At 40.0% G+C, this 20,058-nt stretch overlaps 1 protein-coding gene across 3 annotated transcripts in view; it reads right to left on the bottom strand.

Moving 5' to 3' along the window:
- Nucleotides 1-20,058, bottom strand: part of kazna (kazrin, periplakin interacting protein a) — a 194,222-nt gene that overhangs the window by 171,385 nt on the left and 2,779 nt on the right. For 2 of the 3 annotated variants that reach the window (XM_080900002.1, XM_080900004.1), the window contains exon 2: nt 18,588-19,008. In XM_080900002.1, the coding sequence (XP_080756128.1) occupies nt 18,588-18,663 (76 nt within the window). In that variant the 5' untranslated portion in view covers nt 18,664-19,008. The remainder of the gene's footprint in view (nt 1-18,587; nt 19,009-20,058) is intronic. The other variant, XM_080900003.1, reaches the window with a different exon arrangement.

Below are 20,058 nucleotides of genomic sequence, written 5' to 3'. Positions count from 1 at the left end.
TACCACTAGCCAGTATTTTTCTATTTGTTGGTGTTTTCTGAAGTTGCAGTGGATTTGACCCCACCTTACCTAATGGCTAATATCATAGCTATGTAAATGGTAAATGGCCTGTATTTATATAGCGCTTTACTAGTCCCTAAGGACCCCAAAGCGCTTTACATATCCAGTCATCCACCCATTCACACACACATTCACACACTGGTGATGGCAGCTACGGCATGCCCTCATTTCATACCGTTTCCCTGTTTGTCTCCCTCTATTGTGTTTGTGTTTGCTTAAAGCTTTAACCCTCCTGCTTCTATCAACTAACCTGCAACTCTGAGACACAGAATACCCACTATACTGTCAGCCAGATTGTTCTTTCTCTGTGTAGCACTAACACTACACCTAATATCCACTCAGTAAGTTTGGTCCCCAGTTTAGTAACTTTTCATCTCACTGTGCTGCAGGTCCACAACCTTCTCTCCAGCAACCAGCCAGCATCCATTAGTAGCACACTTTCTCAGTCTCTCACATCCTGCTGGCCTGCGTAGGTCTCAGCTACACACTGCTGCCTCTTCACCCTGCCGCTCTCACCACTCGACTCATCTGGAACGTCAGTTATTATCACTGCAGAAGTCAAAAACCTTCTTACACCAAATGCTTTGTGTCTCTGTGTCCTATCAGCTCAGTTCCTAACAAGCTGCACTACAATGAAGCAACTTTTATCTTAAATTCAAACTTTCAACATCATTGGAAACATAAATTCAATAATACGCTTACTATTATTATTATTATTATAAAAGTGTTGCACTGGATAACATACTACTGAGGGCTGTCTTTGTCATTTTGTGTTGTCTTTGCGCTGGCATGAAAGAGCAAAATGTCAAATAAAATGCAATCCAGTACGACACCATTTACAACAACCTTAAAGTGAAAACAGGCTGAATTAAACCTCAGTAAAGGAGTTAAATAGATCATAAAAGTTGAGTTTACAGTGGATGTGTCAATGAATGAATTGGATTGTAAATCCAGTGCCAAATACAGAGCACATATAGCAAACTAAACTATAACCCACAGTGTCAGCCTATTATGACAGGAATAATCTACTCGTTTATTGCATAAGAAGGCAGCAGCTGAAAGAAGATTTACCGCATTAGAATCAAAGGGCTCTACGCCGCACGATGACAAACTCACAAAAAACTCACAAAACAGATTAGACGTATTGCCACTGCGCCGTAAGCACCGCTGATAAAGTAAAAATTTGAAGCGATTGATCAGCAACACTACACTATGTGTTGAAATCGATTCAAGTTCTTTGCTGCAGCACACACACAGCAACCTTTACCCTGCATGTTCAACATCGGGTCTGGAGCGTTCGGCCGTCAATACTGCGATCATTAAGCCTCTAAATCAACGAGGTAGAACAAATAGTTTGGAGGCATTTTGTTTTACTGAGAAACGATTAACCAGATTAATGAAGCACAAAATCAATGCGTTTCTTGAAAGGTGTTATCAACTGAAATCAATTCAGAATCCACAAACATGCACAATTCATCAAGGACATCTCTCTCCACATATGCACTGCACTGTTCTTTGCCATAAACCAAATAGCTAGGATTATTGACTATAGATCTAATCCTATTACCTTGCTCAATAATAATAACTGAAGCTGCTGCTTAGATGACCTGAACTGTTTCTTCAATAGGAAAACGTGTCAGTATAACACTTTAAAAAGCTATAACCGTATAAAACATTCCAACAGTGGAAATTCAATAATATTTACTTATGACATTGTGCAAAGTAACCTAATAAATCACCGCCATGACTTTGCTGGTGAGGATAAGGATGCAAAACACACCAAACTGCAGGGATTGTCATTCAGTGTCTTCATCTGAAGCCTGAAATAGATCTCACCTGCAGCTTGCCGTCAGCAAATGTGAAAACTGATGAAAGTGAAACAGAAGTATGCAAGTGGGAGACGGTGAAAAGAAAGATGAAATTGCAATAGTTAGGTTACAATAGATGCAACAAAAATAAAAATGTCACCCCAGCTGGGCCCCAGCACTTTCTTCCTCTCTCGTTTCCTCATTCTGTCTTTTCTCTCTCTTTTTTTCCTCACTTTTTCCGTGTGTCACCAGCACAGCAAAAAATCTCAAAGTGTCCTCTCCTATAGAACGGGAACGGCACAACAAATGAGTAGGAGAGGCCACAGTGGCGTCCCATCGGGCCTTTATCTCGTCAGGAGGGAGAACTGCCAGAGGAAATAAGATCACTACCAATGAAAAAAATATCTGAAAGAATATTTGCAGCAAAGCTAATGGGATAAGGTAGTAGTCGGGCTAAAGTCAAGATAAAAGGGGCTTATTTCATGGGAATTGAGCGTGGCACACATGAAATCACGGTGAAATGTTAGGAAATATGAAAAATGATGAGCCCAAAATCCATTGCTTATATATGCGGCTGTACACACAAGCAGAGCAGTGTCATACTCACCCAAGTTATTTATTTTGATGTGGTGCAATACGCATAGAAACAATACACATAACTGTACACAGCATGTGAATTAATGTGGATACTGTTTCAAATTGTTTTGGGGGTTTTTTTGCAGTCATGACCTAGAATGTATTTTAGAAGAGAGGAAAACATTTGGTTCATTCTCTTAGAATTTAGAATATAATTCAGTCCAAGCAGTGAATAACATTATCATACATTTCTTATTCTAATGTAATCTCTCGAGGAGGATTTCTAGTACAACTTTCTCTATTTGCCAAGGGAATGGAGCAGGACAATGTTGAAGTGTCAAATCTCCATACCGACTAACTATTTTTAAGAAACTGTCATTTTCATGATGAAGTTCTGGAGCTGGTACGTTTGCTATTTTCTAAGCAGTGGCAACACACATTGATGCATTTTTGGCTTATTTGCAGCACTTGTTTACCGATTTCTGCAACAAGGGAAAAAACCAAAAACCAAGTCTGAGTAGTCTTAATAGACCAGTCGCTTTTCTAAAATCATATTTTTCACAGGAGTTCGCTCTAAGGCACTTAACAGCTACATAACAGGGGCACAATTCTGTGTCTAGCCAGGGAGCAGTCATTCTGTGTTCGCACTGCTGAAACTAATTAGTTTGGTGCTCAGCTGGAAACTTGTGGTTTAGTTTTTGCACAATTAAGCTCAACATAAAATGATACACCTCTTAAACATCTGGCAAATGGAGCAGATGGACTATATGAGCTATATTCAAATATGAGATCATAAACAGCATCATTAACATTTTAATTACAGTTATTTTAGGCAATGGGAAACTTGTCAGGTCCCGAGAAGCATCTAGATGTGAATGAATAATTATGAGTATGTAGTTTAATTGATTTTCTTGTTGCCATGGCGAAACTTTCACTTTAATGTCACATTTGGCAGGACGAAATATTATTATAATATTGACTAAATCTGATCTCAACGTGCAGCAAAAAAGAAATAAGTGCAGGAACCCACTAAGCAATGAGTCACACGGGCAGAGTTAAAACTGACCAGACGTGAGGTATGTAGAAGCTGAGTGGTGCAAAATCAGACATTTTACACCATAACACTAAAATACTTCCATAGAAAAATGATTTGCCTTAGTGGCAGTGCTAATACAACACTGCCACCCAATGGCAACAATAAAACACCACAACACTGCCCTCCGTACTAATCTTAATGCCTGTGAACTAAATGTTGTCCAATGCTGTCTACAGCAGGAACATAATTTAATCACACTGTAAAATGAATGCAAATCAGGCAAATCACTGGGGTGAGAAATATTGCCGGGATTAACCTCGCGTAACATGAAAAGGGGCACAGCAATTCATCAAGTCGAGCTCAAGACTGCTTGGTGGGATAAAGATGCGCGATCATTAACATACGCACACGCACAAATTTAGCTGTGTGCCTAGGTGATGCAGTTATCGAAATGGAGGAGAATCTGGTAAATATTTTAACACTGTGAGCAACAAAGACATCAAGCAGGAAAAAAAGTGACATCGTGGATCGCTCTGTATGTAGGTTTCCTTTACCGAACGATGGAGGCGATCTCAGGCCGTATTCATAAAATGATTACTCTATTACATCTGTAATGTAAATTAATCCTAATCAATATGAGGAGTCCTACTCTTAATTCACAACATATCAATGGACTCATTCTAAAAGATGACGAGCACGCTGTTGCCACATTATGCATCTAGAAAATGCACATAATGTCATCCCACCTTTGGTACCCACACAAGATTTACATGCAGATGGTAAAGAGACCAAAGCGGTGGAGGAACACACTACATTCGTTCGGCAGTGCCAAACCCTGGGGGTTCTGTAGCTGTGGAGCACAGAGCACCAAGCAGAACGCTCATCTCTGCAGAGCTCATTAAACTCCACTAATCATATCTGTTACTGCTGGAATGGGTGGAATAAAGGGAGAGAAGCAGAAATGGGATGTGGTTTCCTGGAGGTGGTTAGATGTGCACTTAAAGTGTGTTGTGTGCATGTGCATGTTCTAAAAAAAAGAAAGAAAGAAATAAAAATCTGGCACTGGCTCACCATATCTACCCATTTCTCCATGCAGCGGAGAATCTACCCCCCTCAGTTTTACATTTCTGTTTCTGCCGAGCCTTTCGTCGCTCTCTTCTTTCCTCTCTGTCCTCATTCTGTTGTTTTTCTGCTCCAATTGTATCAATATCCTCAACTGTTAGATGAAGGAATTAAAGGGCAGCTTCAGGTGATTTCACTACTAAAGAAAATAATCTGCTAACTGGACACAAAGACAGGCAGGATGAAAGCGTGTGTATTCACTACATCCTCTAATAACACGGCCTCATATGCGCCGTTTTGGCTCATAAACAGATGCTTAAGTTAAAAGGAAAAGCCTCATTGTCTGTTGCTTTGTGGTCTGCTTGTTTTTGATTTTACTCGCTGCTAACACAAGGCTCTGCAAAAACAGGAAGGATTCAATCCACGCATTCCAGAGCGAAGGCTAGATGAGATTTAACCGCTATGTCAACTCAAAACTGTTTAGCTTGTACGTCTTGAGAAGATTTGCGGAGGGTTTTTACAGATACTGGGTGGTCTGAGAGCATCCTGCGCGCAACGCATCTCTGAAGTACAAAAGCTGTCTTTGTAAATACCGTCAAAGTTTGGATCTAGGACAAGTACCTGGAGGCAGACAAATCTTCACCTGTGCTCGATGTAAAAACAGACGATCATTTGTTTGCAGAGTCTGACAGACAATAATGATTCAAATATGAATCCCAGGGTAAAGACCTCTGGCAGACGTTCAAAGTTTAAACCTCTGTTGACTCAGAAAACATTATTTCACATCCAAATTACAACTTTTTCTTCAACACAGTGCTCTGCTGCACTACATTTTTCTCTATATTGTGTGAATTTTTAAGACAATAATACTCCCACTGTGAAAATACTGCTCTCTAACAGGACTATGCACTTTCACTGAACTCACATGAACAGTTAATGGCTAACAAAAGCATCAGTAATGTCACGTAGCACTGGAGAGAGCACCCAAATGCCGGATGCAGAGGCAGGCAAAATATACAGAAAGCAAACTCTCTGTTGGAAAAGAACAAAAAAGCAGATACAGAGAATCCCATTAGCCATTATAACACACAAAAAAGGACACACAGGGAACAAGAGGTAGCCTAACACAGGGCAAAAAGACAACCTGACAGAAAGGAGAGGGGCAAGAGACACCGCAGCCAACCAAACACAACTGGTGAGTCACAAAGGAGGGAAATCAGACTCAGGTGGAGACAATCAGGGACGGCGGCGGGTTGAGGTGGGCGGCTCGGTCTAAATATCGACAGTATCAGTACCAACGCTGGTACTGGTATGCATTGGTAAGACTACACATCTTTGGAGCGGGAGTCACAAGTTAGATTCCCACCCGGTATCCAGTAAGATTCCTGGCTAGACCTAAAAAACCAAGCCCTGGAATGGCGCAGCTACGTCTTCAGCCTGTCCGCAGCTCGGACACAAGCATTTCACTACATGTTGTACTCTATAATTGTGCATGTGACAAATAAAGGTTCTTTGTTTGTTTGCTTGGATCAACGCTAGCGCAATAGGGTCGATACCTGTTTCTATCTGAATGAATTATTATTTTTGGAAATGAAAAACTACACCTCAAACAGACACTATGTCATTTTGTGCTGACTGTCATGTCTATTTTATGTTTATCCTATAGCACATTTAAACAAAAGAAGTTGACTCTAAGTTTTTTTACATACAGGCACATTTACATATCAGGTCTTCACAAACCCAGTTTTAAAATACATGACAAGGTGAAAGGTGTGTTTTGAATTTGCAAACTGATGACGATTCATCTCATAAATGAGCCTCTGCTCTGAAGTATAAACGTCAGTAATGATCGGCACTGGTCCTGTGTTAAATTTGCAGTACTGGAAGTAACACAAAGACAGAAAGGCAAACAACAAGACGCACGCATTGTGAAGCAATTTCTAAAATAAATCAGGAAAGAAAAACAAGACAGAAAAGGAAAGTAATAAACGAGTAACACAGGTAACACCAAGGAAACCACAGGAGACACTCGGCAAGCATGAGCATTCAAAATGTCAGAAAGAATATCAAATAAATCCAAACACAGACTAAAATTCAACAAGTACAGAAAAAGAAAGCAGGGCCTTAGTAAGTAAAAAGAGGGATGACAGAAGCTGGGTAATCCAGGTATCTAAATAAATAATACAGCATTATGTATTTAGATTCCAAGATAAATTCTCACTCCCCACAAATATTAATATTCATGGAATATACAGCGTGTACCGACAAAGGTGTTGGTCAGTGAAAATGATGGCAGTCTAATGTGAGTAGGGGGCGGTATGAATAACACTTGACAAGACCATTTGCTTTCACTGTCATCCCTGTCGATTTAGCTGCGGGGGCTGGAAGCCGCTGCTGCCACAACACAAACAACAGGGATTACATGCATAATGACAGTCCTCCAACAGGATATGTGTTTAAGTTTAAAGTCAAAGGTGCGTTTCATAAGGGGGGCTTTTATTTAAGGAAACCGTTCACTTAAATGAGATTAAAATTGTTTCAGAGCATTAACAAGTCCTGTCGGTTAAGCTGCTTTTGTTAAAGTTTTCCTGCAGCAGTTAAAACGACACGATAGAGATGAAGAAGTGCTTAGGTGATGCTGATTTTGGTTTTTTCTTTTTAGATTTACATACTTGCTCAGAAAAGTTATCTGAGGACAAAGGTGTTGGTCATGTCTGTGCATCTCACTCTGGCTTCGGAGAGAGAGAAAATACGGTGTGAATAAAATAATCTGGATGATTTTAAGTCAACTGGTCATTTCACATTTTTCAAATTTAAATATATTTGAACTGAAATATTTTCAAAGTTTGTTTCCTTCCGAGCAGTGTCACAGAACTTGCACTTGAGTCAACACCGACTAGTGTGTGACAAATCGTCGGGGTCAGCTCAGTCAGTCCTGTGCAGTTTTGCAGCCTGCTGTGCTGTGCAATCCTAACACCTCAGCGTGAGTGAGATTACTCCCTGAGGCAGCAGGGGCCTCTGATAATTATAGTGGAAGGTGAGAAGTTAAGCCTCGACACATCCGAAAAATGAAACATATTCCTCTAACCTTAGCTGGACAATAAAGCCCATCGACTGTATTTAAAAGGAAAAGCCAAAAAAAAAAAAGTGCAAGTGACACATTATTGAGTATTCAGCCATCCATAAAGATTTCCTTGCTAATCACAAAGAAACATACATACATGAGAATGTATCTGCAGTCATTTTGCCATCTTCATTCTTTTTTCAGGATTTGTATAGATGTGGGGAGATGCACACAGCTGTTAAAGGCACCGTATATTATTGAATGCACAGTACAGTCAGAGTCAAAAGCAGTCTAGCTACTGGCCTTCTTTCAAATTTCATAGTTTAATCTGTAACACATCAAAATATGATTTTTTTCTCCCTTTATGTAGGGAGAGTTATAAAAAGGAATCACTCCTGAATTCATTTACTATACGTATTTCACACATAAAAAGTATCAGAGGGAAAAATGCTGTATTCTGTCTAGAGCTTCATCAATATAGGATTATTAAGACCGATACCACTACTGATAATATATTTAATATCGGACGATATTCTAATATCTGGTAAGCAGTGTTGGTCAAGTTACTTGAAAAAAGTATTCCCCCCAAAAGTATTCCTGTTACTTTACTGATTACTTATTTTCAAAAGTAATTAGTTACTTAGTTATTTTTTAAAAAAATGATTTACAACCTGAATAGGTAATAAAGCAATAGATCTTTGAGATCTAATAGATCAAATTACCTTTTTTGCTATAGTAATCCCTTACTTATTCGTTACTTGAAAAAAGTAATCGGATTACAGTAACGCGTTACTTGTAATGCGTTACTGCCCATCTCTGCTGGTAAGCCTAGTAGTTTATTTACTTGGATCAGATCAGCAGGTTGTCGTGTTCTAGTTTGATGTTTGATGTTGTATTGTGAGTGCCCCCTGGTGGGCACATTATGCAAAATCAACACTGATGACATCGTGGAAAGGAGTGCCTTCTTTACCTTTTGATTTTCAACTACTAGTACTAATAGTAGTTATAACATTACTTCAGCAAATAGCCAATACTGGCCGGTAATACTGGCTTGCCGATAAATCAGTCAGGCTCTGACCGTGTCCAAGAAAATGTGGAAGTCAGCTATTTGTGAGTTAGATTGATATTTGAAATTGTCAAATGTCATCAAAACTTATTTGGCAACATTTCAGTCAGCTGAATATTTTCTCAGATAATTATTCCTGAAAACTTCTCATTTCGTGTCTTCATAGTCACTGCAGAAACTACTGCTTCACTTTGAACGTGCAACACTCGTTCTATAATCCTGTATGTGTTTGGGATTAAAGTCTAAGCTTTTATCGCTCATCAATGATCTCTCGTTTCACAGAGGAAAGCTCAGCGGAGATGGATTGTCTAGATGGGAGAGCACAGATGCCTGAAGTGAGGATTTAGAAGCAGAAAAGTGGAGGATTACAGACTAGGATTGACGTGATTGGCAGACGAATCAAGCTGCTGCTGCTGCTGACACATCATCCACCTGCCAATGAAGATAAATGCAACCATCACAAAAAAATAAAGAAATAAAAATAAGCGTCATCTCAATACCAAAGCATGTGAAAAAAGCTGTAAAACAATCACAACTACAAATATAATCAACTTTGTGTTTGGTGAGGATTACAGTGGCCCTGTCAAGGAGCCAGAGGAGAAAATGTTGGTCCTTAAATACAGCTCCATAAAGTTTAACTGACAATGTCAGGTTTTATTCTAAGCTTCTCAGTGTGAACTGTGCCTTCAGCTTATTGTACACTGTGGAAAAAACCCACGAGTAAATTAATACAACTAATGTCTGCACTCATTTATCCCTATGCAATTAAACTTAATGTGTAGTCTGCAGAAATGTTGTAATTAAAACAAAATAAGAAGAGAGGTACAAAATAAGAGTGCAGGCTTCCGTCTACTGGCTAACATCCAACATTGCCAACTTGTGGCCACCACTGTGCAACCCCACAGGCTCATAGGATGATCTCCGAACCGCTGTGAGCAGATGGTTGGTTTTGTGCACCTGTCCCCCACCCGATGTCAAGAAAAATCAAGTCCCTGCAGTAAGTTTCACTGCGGACTGTTTATTTTGTTGTCAGCAATGCCTGTCAGCAGCAAAATCTAACTTGGCTGTGCTGCTGCAAACAGAGCATTCACGCGGCTGCTTCAGTAACTGAATGTGCAAAGCAGAAAATGCCACACACTTAATCAAGAGCTAAAAATTTTAATGATTCCCCAAAACTAGGCAAAACAATGCTTTACCTGCATTCACATGTGTTAAAATGATTCAGTAACACATTATCTTTTTAATATCAGCTCCCACATGATACAGTATTTAATCAGATTAAAGCAACCCTCTGGACCCATTATAATGTTATTAAGTAATAACTTAGTCCCTATGATATTAGTGCCTTTGTTTAAAGATTTTATAAGTCCTACTTAAAAAAAAAGCGTATCTGCTCATTGTGCAAATATACAAAGTCCACCTCTGAAAAACAAATAACTACACGTGTTTCATCACACACCAGCAGAAAATGGCAGCATTTATCAGTTTATAAACTTGTCAAGCTCCTTCTTTCAAACACATGTGATGCACAGTCTGCAGCCTGCCACCTGTCTCCTCCATCTCTACAGTGTCCATCTATCAGATTTGAAAACAGCACAAAATAGCACAGACACCGCCTCATAGTTTGCCAGGTTAAAATATATATATGTACTTTCACTTTTATATGTGAACATTTTACTTTTAAGTTGGTGCGAAATGTTGAGAAACTGTTGCGTTTTCCATCCAAGTTAAGCAAGACTCACACAAACTAGCATACAATTGTTTAGCACGCATGAACTAAACTGCCTACTGTTGCACTGTTCAATTAATCAACCACAAACATTAGCATTAACATTTGGTAATGGTAAATAAAGCCCCTGTACCTTAAAGCAGCCAATGTTCCCTCTAATTTTTCATGTGTTTGAGCAAACACACAAACTCCCTGAGCGGTCCCTTGGACCACTGTGAGCAGCAACAGACGTGTGCACTGTGGTCACGCCAGCATCGAATCCATCCGAGTTACATGGTTTAGTAAAATAATCAAATTACAGCATTTACATTTATGTTAGACTACTTTTAATTAACTGCTTTAGCCCACTTACAATGAAAATTTAAAAAAAAAATCTTGTTCATGACCTGTGTAGCATGTTAACACTATTGGAAGTAAAAATAACTTGAACTCCAATTTTGAAAACACAACTTTCTTTTGTTTTTTTTTCATAAAGCTCTGACTTGTATTATGAGTATGAGTCTGTGGTCTGGGAGAGTCCTGTAACTCTCTGTCTGCAAAATACAGAATATAATGACCAACGTTGGGCAATTAATTATATAGTTACTTCTTCAAAAAAGTAACTGAGTTTTGCAAACAACAAAGTTTTTTGCAGCTGTTTACCTAAAAATGCAGGCAAGGCGTTTTTTTTAAATAGCAGGCCTGACAACAGGAGATGTATCACTGCTGTAACACCTGTAACATTCAGCAGTCGCCTCATTGTTCTGACACACACAACAAAACTATTGACTACACTACACACTAACTACACAAGATTTGCGCTAAACGTCGCAAATCTCTTACATCTCAAAACACTGCCGTCACTCCTAAAAACTGGTATAAAGTCCACACTTTTTCCATCAAATGTTCCGTCTGTCCTGCTCACATCTCCAATGGTTGTACACGTTGTCATTAACGTGGCTTCGCTCCACATCAGCCACGCCGCTTTGCTAGCTAAAACACCGGTGTCGGCACATAAGGACGCTGTCATAGCCTGTCAACGACGTTGATTAGCTGCGTATATACGAATGTGAATCGCATCATTGGCTGGACTATGGGATAAGGTAGCATCGTTCTAATCCCATACGGGAGCAGCCAGTCACTTACTGACTAACACTGCAAAACTGAATTGTTAAAGTTTTCATTTTAATTTCAATTCAGGTTTAAAAAAAAATTCGTGCGCAACGCGTGCCAGCAGTGCACAATTAGAGGGAACATTGCTTATGTGTATTGCTTTCCTCTGTAGTTCAGTATAGTAATCTCAAGAGCCCTTGGCAGCTAACCGTTAGCGCTCCTTCTGTGTTAGCTTCAAAATCTCTTCATCTTCTCCTCTTACCCATATTTTTGTAGTAAGAGATTTCCTTACTTGAGTTTTAGGTTTGTTTCTTTGTTTGTTTTTCTCTCTCTTTTTTCCTACAGTGGAAATGTTTTCAATTGCACAGCCTATTTCCTCTCATTTGTGTTTGGTTAGCCTGCCCTCTCATACCCATTTTAAAGCAGGCTATTTGGTTCAGTGGCTGCTTGTGGCTGCCGATAAAATAGCACAATGTTTAGAGCAAAATTGGCTTCCTCAAAACACAAACAGAAAGATAATAGCACAGAGTTTTGTTTTCATTTCTTAAATCTGGATAAGTAGCTCTGAGATTTCTGCCAGCACTTTAACACAGCAGATACATTTGACTGTGCAGATTTTACTAAGATGATTTGGCAGCATTTTTTCTTCTTCCAAGGATGGTTCTTTAAAAAAATACATTTAAAAAATAGTTCAAAAAATAAATAAGTAAATAAATGAGCTATCTCTCTGAAGAAAAAAAGTGGTTGTTACACTTTGTGCTTTCTGTTACTGGTACAATTAATTTTTTTTAACTTTTTTTTCAAGTAAATGCAGACAAAACAAATTCAAAACAATTCATTTTCTACATATTAGCTATACTTTAGCATATTACTACAGAAAAAATATTATTCTCTACTTAATATATCCCTTTAACACATGTATAGGGCATTATATCATATGCTTTACTGGCTTTTAAAAAATTACAAGTTCAAGCTTCATATCTAAATAGCTCAGGATTTAATCTGTGCATTTACATTTCTATTGACTTTCTGCTAAAATGTATCCCAGTACTCCAACAGTTATGAGTGGAGCAGCCGAAGGAGAAGCTAAATATTACAGACTGTATTAACTGTGACTTCTGTATGAAGCTCCAAAGTACAGATCACATCACAGCACCATGTCCTTGAGGGCGCTTGTATGGTACGGCTTCATTATACTGCAGCACTTTCCACACTTTCTGCATCACATCTTCACAGCATCAAACATGCTCTCTGTTTAGGCTGTCATTCTCCTGTAGATAAATATCGCCAGACTACAGGTTTATGGGTTTTTTTGTTGTTTTTTTCCCCCCCGCTTGCTGCTTCTAAATCTGACTCCTGTGAAAAACGATAAGGGGGAAAAATAACACAACAGTTTTAAACATATGCAATCTGCATTCACGATCACCTCTGTGTGTGACAGGCTGTGCTGACACAAACTTTATGTTGGAATTGGGGTACACTACAGGATAAGATGTGCCAAGAAAGAGCCTGCTGACCCTAACTCTGTTTTCAATCAGGCTCCTCTGGCAGCGTTCTGATTTATCCCAGGGCTAATAAAAGCTGGGGATGCCAGTTCTATAAGCACAGGAACAGCTAGGGATGTGTGCATTATAAATTTTTCAGGATGTACCAGGTGTGCCATGGTCTGCCGCTTAAACTAAAATGACTGCACTGACAGCATTTTTCCTCTGCGAGCACTGGCTTCTGAATAATAAACTCAGAAGGTGGATGTCTGCTATGAGAACGATTCCCAAAACAACTTCATGCAACATGTTTTGCTGCGACTGAGGAAAAGGTTATAGTGTTTCAAATAGGCCAACATGGATATTATTTCTCAAAAAAGAAGTACTTGCACAGTTCATCGGTCTTCTGCATGGATAAGTGAGCACAGTCACATGTGATTCAGATGCCCTGCTGTGATTTAGCTTCCCGGATGCCAATATCATGGCCATCTGAAGATAAGTCTGCCCAGCGGTGCAGACGAATGACCTGTGCTCATCTGTATTTGACCAGTCAATACGCAACCTAGACAAAAAAGTATGTGGAGGCGTGTTACATAATGATTTCCCCTGTGATGTATACCTCAATTTTTGTATTTAGTTTTTAAACTGCTGCAGGCTTGAGATTAGACGTTAAACCTTGTGAGATAATCGCCGTTTATGTTCCGTATACACTACACAAGATATTCCAAAAACGTTATGCAAAATAGCACAAGGTGAATGCAGCAGAATACAGTACCTTAAATCCAAAAAACAATGCACTGCACAATACCTCAGAGGGATCAATATTGAACACTTCATCCACTGCTCTAATTAAATCTGCAAGGTAAATCTGAAAACACATGGCAAAGTCAAATCAAAAGTCCTGCAGAGTCATGATTGTGTGGTCACTGTCAGTACATCAATTATTTTCTGCTCATGTGAAAACTGTATGACTCATCACGTTTGTTCTGTGTGATTTTTCTTTCATCGCACATCAAAATGACAGCAGATGGAGCGTGTTGGTGCAAAGAGCTGACCGATCAAGGGGTTTCCTTTATGAGTAAACTAAATACATTGAAACAGCCCAAATCCAAGACTCACCATGTGCAAAAAGAAAAAAAAGTTACCTAGCTGAGTGCACACACAGACTGCACCAGCAAACCTCTTGCAAAGTCACTCCGTCTACATGATTAGCAACACCAGCAGCATGAAGCTAATCTCTAACTGCAGGAAAGCCCACCGGGTAAGGAGGTGTGAGGAATCTGTGAGTGAGCTGGAACCATAACACAAGTGGAAGAAGGAGAGGAATTAATCACTTCAAAGAAGACCAAAATATGTTCTGCACCTGCAGTGGTCATGTATTAAAATTTCAAATCACGTCCACCTCTCCTGAGCGGGGATTTACCAACGGTTTATTGAGGTATTAGGAAGATATTCAAGGGTAAAGTGACAGGCAAGAAAGGAAACAGTGCTTCCAACTTTGCCAAAAAACTGAAAACATACTCTGCGCCAATGTTTAAGTTGGGAAAGTCTTCCATGTCACTTTTAATGGAGATAAATGTTTCAACAACAAAAAACAAAATCTACGACTGCGTGAAATAGTTCAGCAGTTTAGGAATAATGTTTCTATAATATCATTGACAGATTTAGAAAATCAGGAGAATAATAATGGATACTTTATTGATCCCCATGGGGAAATTACTTGTTTTTTCTCTGCATTTGACCCATTCACTCAGTGAAGCAGTGGGCAGCCCACTAAGCAGGCGCCCGGGGAGCAGTGTGTAGGGACGGTACCTTGCTCAGGGGTACCTCAGGGTAGCCGTTAAGTGGATTCGAACCGCCGACCTTCCGATCATGGGGCGACCACTTTACCTACTGAGCTATCCCTGCCCCGAATAGCCTCCGTACAAGGCCGAGGCTAAAAACTACCAGTGAATGGCCCTCAGGCAGCACTGCATGGCCTCAGAGACAATTCTGGAAACACTTTTACACATTTGCCAAGTGAAAACTCTAACATGGAAATTAAAAACAAAAGCACATTGACTGGGTTGAGTGGGCTGAGGTGACTTGGAAAACTCATGTGGTCCAAAAAGCTGAAAGTCTTTTTGGTACTCATGAACAACCGAGAGCCCGAGTTATCGATGAATAGCTCAAAAACTGTGATGGGAAGGAGGGTAACTCCTACGGCCTTGAAGGCACCATTTAGCCCAAACAATAAGGGAATGCATGTTTTTTTTAGCCACGTGATGTCATGCAGCACAACAACCACAGTTACCTCAGTTTCCTGCAGTCGTGACCTGTCACCCAGTGAAAACACTTGGCACATTATGAAACAAAAAGTTAAAACTGCTGAGCAGCTGAAATCCAATATCAAGCAAGAATAGGAAAACATTTCACTTTTAAAACTTCACCAATTGCTCCCCTGAGTTCCCTAAAGCTAAAAGATAATACTGTTAAAAGAAGACGTGGCGCAGCAGAGTTTCTAAAAACACCTCAGTCGCAACATTTTGTTGGGTTTTTTTTCCCAAATGAAGAAGAGATTTTTCCATCAACGATAATATTTTTCAACTTTCCATTTCTACCATTTTCAATATGAGGGTTTATATGATTTGCAAATGACTGTGTTCCATTTTTATTTTCATTTTCACAGAGCCTCAGCTCGAAATGGTCTCGGAGAAGGCAATTTACTTACGGTATTATTCCAGCTTCAAACACGACAAAGCCCGAATCAACAAATAAAGAAATGCTCAGCAGGGGGAAGCCAGTGTAGTCAAATTTAGTGTTGGACATTAATCGTTTTACACGGCGATTTACTTCCGACCTGACAGGGGTTAGAAAGGAATTGGGGCTGAGAAACAATGTGGGACATGAAAAAAACAACATGAATGTTGGTTCCTACGCAGCAACAGCCGGGAGGCTTCAAATCATTTTTGAGCTTCTGTAGGGTCTTATTGGTGTCTAAAACAGGTCAGAATTGTCTTTTTTCTTTGTTTTCCTCAAGGGAAACAAGTCTTTTAACTTCAATTAAAGTAACAAAAAGCAAAGAATGCATCTGACAGCACACACACCTAATTTAATGGGTAGCGGTGCTCTACCTTGACTGGTTTAACCTTGGAAAGTCACTGACGTAAGAAATAAACTTTCCCAGAGTAATTCAACTATTCAAAAGCCAAAAATCTGTTGTCACGCTCCCCGAACAAATGGGAGCATCGGCTGCTGAAGGATTTTATTTATTTAATTTCATTTTTTTTGACAACACGTCACAAAACTGAACACAACCCAAATCACACCACCAGTGGGGAATAAGAGAATTTATTGCAGGATTACGCACCTGGCAGTGCCACGTGAATATGATTCATGAGAAAACTGTTTATTCTGCTCTGGTACCACCAGAAGGTTGTTAATATTCAAGTCTTTGGGCATGTGCAACACTCATGGAATGGATTTTCTCTCTGCAATTCAAACAGGCCTTTACATATAGCTGAGGGACTCCTGATCCAATGATGGGTGACAGCCAAAGATAACAAAAAAAAATAAAATCCCCCTTTAATTACTGTTCCGATATTGCAAGCCAGCGCCACTGTGGATTAGCCTTCCAACAGCTGTGCAACAGTATGTAAGGTTGTTGCTAAAAATAGATTAAAACAGCCATCTCTTATTCACACAATTTGCAGCCTGCTCACTTTCTTGCCCCTCTCCCCGCCCGTCCCCTCCTCCTCCTCCTTCCACCTCCCCCTTCCCTTCCCTTCCCTCTCTCACATCCGAAATCGCAGACATGCAGCACGAGCTTCAAAGAGCATAGATAACTTGGGGTAGCGCAAGACAGGCTGTAATTCATCACAACACATGCAATGATAATGTCATCTTCACAACCAGAGAGTGGCATTTAGGTTTAATGCACCCGGCGCTCTCACCTATCCTGTGACTGATAAGTAGGCACTGGGGGAAAGCGTCACAGTTTGACTTGAAGTTATTATTCGGCCGGGCTTATGTATAATAAATATACAACATAGGCTGAATAACAAATGTGGATATGTTTCAGTAAGTAATAGAACGGAAACAAATTGCACAAAGAAACCCTGAAATGCCTCTAAACGTTTAACCAGTCATGTCTTTTTCCCTTGATTTTCCACTGCGTTAACACTGCCTGCTGTGTTATTCACAATGCCTGGATGAGCACCTAAGTGAGTAATCATTTCAGTCTTTCAAATCAGAAAAACCTATCCAATCCTCCTAATTACCACTTAGGACTCCAAGAAGCAGCTATTATAAAATACAAGGAGTAGTTCTATTAAAAAAAGTTTACATTGTACAGTGTGCCATCACAGAACATTTCCAATGATGGGAAAGACGACTTTTGTTCCTACTGCTAAACAGCATCTTAAAAACAAGACACGATTTCCTGATGAAGGAGAAGACAAAACCCGAAAGGGTACAGCTCAACTAAACACACACACGCAAAAAGAAAAAGCCAGCGCTCCTGTTTTAAAATAATATTTCTGCACCACAGAGGATGTATATGCGCCCAGTTCAATCTGCAGCAAACCTGTGAGAACTCAAAACTCTCTGCTCAGGTCTCTTAAGGCCAAAGGCTTCCATTTTCTGTTCTGGGGATTACGTGACACTTTGCAACAGTTCAACCGAGGCAGGTTTTGTCACGCTGTGAGGTTTGATCGCAAAACCCAAATGTATGTATGGAGGCAGAAAAATATCAACTGAATATAGGAATAATTGTTTAAACAACTACAATCTGGACTCATTTACTCAGAAACCTCATATTGTAAATGCATTTTGTCAATAAGGTAAAATGTCCTAAAGGTTTACAGTGACGCTACTCTGGCTGGATAAAAAAAAATAAGGAGTTATTGCTCAGTTATTCCATTTGCTACTATTTTACAGCTGCTCGTGCTGTTGTGTTCAATTAATGAGCTGAATTTTCTGCGGCTGATCTCGTTCTTTTTTCTTTTTAGACCTGTGGCATGTTCAACCAGACGGAGATCAAAGGATTGCACCCATGAAAAAGTGAGCTTCAATCCCACATACCCACCTCTCACACGCACAAGTCGGAGCACATGCATCTTCACACATGACATTGCTCATGTGTGTGTGTGTGTGAAAGGAGCATCACAGTCTATCAACAGTAACACACTCTGGCCAACTGCTTTACACTCCAAAGGACTCCATATACTTTATAATATATATATTAAGAAAATATATATATATATATGTATATATATAATTACAAAACTGTGTGGAGGCAAAAATATTAATACCCTCGATAACATGATTAAATATGTTGAAGGAACTGAAGGATTAATTGCACTCGAAGCGTCGAAACAAAGTTACATTAAAAAACGATTTCCTAATTGCAAAAGTAGGACGCACATTTTGAAATGTTGCCTCCCTAAACACCTTAATTTTGCATAACCGCGTTGCTGTATTTTTATTTATTAATTTTTCAGAATAGGCTACTTTCAAAAAGCTTACCGAATATAAATGAACAGTGCGTCCATGCATTATTTAAACACTGCAACAGTCAATCAGAATCAAACAGGATGCACAAGATAATTTAGTGTTGATGTTTGCACTCACTGGCTTGCATGAGCTGACCCTGACGCCCAAACACCTGGGAGAAAGGGCTTCGGCTGCAGGTGAGCATCTCCTCCATGGCTGGGCTCCTCCGGTGAAGTGGCGAGGTCCTTCGGCTCAAGAAGAGAAAAGTGGAGTGAGAGTCTGCCTCGTAGTGTGGAAGGTTAGCGATCACACTGGACCAATCCTCTCCTCTCCAGTCTCTCAATTGACTGCTAATTTGCCTTTGAAGACACTTCACAACCTCTCCCACGCCTTTTCCTGGGATGTCATTTGCTTTCTACAGCTGCCTCCCTGCTGACTGCAGATCAGTTCCGCGTCTTGTTGCCTCAGATGCCGTCAGAGTTGCTGCTGCTCTTCGGCTGATAGGAGATCTGCGTTGGGTTGCTCTCAGCCTGCTCATTAGGGCTCTAGTGTGGCGCTGCTTCAGACAGAGAGCATAGCAAACACAGCATGAACAAAGCAAGAGAGAGAGAGAGTCAGAGAGAGCAATGAGAAGGAGAACCCTGCTGCAGAGAGAAGGCAGACTCTCTCCCCTGACGAAAGCAAGAACAGAGATGACTATGTGTGCATGTGTGTGCATGTGTGTGTAACTGGTTTTTACATTATTCTGTAGCTGCTGCTACTTGAGACTTTCCATGGCTTTGATTCCCTCTGTCTACATAACTGGTTCAAGGTTCAAGGTTCTTTATTTGTCACATGCATAGTTATACAAGTATAACACACAGTGAAATGTAGCCTTTTTTTTTTTTTTCAACTGCTTCTCTTTAATCTAACTGTTGAGAAGTGTTAAGTTGAGATGCACTGAATGTAAAATACATAAAAATGATGAAGAATGATATGGCACATGTTCATAATCTGCACTTATAGATGCACTATAAAGCAACGGCAGCATACCCAGTGTTTTGATTTCGTGCGCACCTCCCCACACTCTTCTCATATATTTGACTCCAAACTGAATTTGGTTCAGCTACCATTCTTTCTTCCCTCCCTTTCTCCCCCCTTACATCCATACTTGAGGATTATCTTCCAAATATAGACAGAGAAGACTGCATCTCTCTCTGTGTCTCACTCACACACAAACAGTCAGGTGTATGCAGGTTTTATGCAGCACTTTGCTTGTGCAAGCAAAACGGCTTTCACGAGTCCCTCGCAAGGCAAAAAACAGGGATCCTGAAGATAAAGCTCGACCGCGAGCACAAAATAAAATCGGTTTCAAACTAAAGGGGCCAGTGGATCATTAAAAATGGATCCGCATCCTTTATTAATGTCCTCGTTACTGTGCCTGTTCTGCTCCCGCATTAAGAGCATGCAGAGAGAGGAAAGAAGTGACTTTTACAGTAGTACTTTATCCTTGTATCCTGTTGGTCTTTATTACACCCACAAAGTGCTGCTTGCTTGGAGGGACTTAGCTTCAACTCGTAAAGCCAGTGTCACATCCCTCTTAGCTTTGAACTAACAGTTGCGAGAGGCG

This window comes from Rhamphochromis sp. 'chilingali', assembly GCF_963969265.1.
Source record: "Rhamphochromis sp. 'chilingali' genome assembly, chromosome: 12".
Taxonomy (NCBI): Eukaryota; Metazoa; Chordata; class Actinopteri; order Cichliformes; family Cichlidae; genus Rhamphochromis; species Rhamphochromis sp. 'chilingali'.
This window is presented reverse-complemented; position numbering and strand designations above follow the sequence as displayed.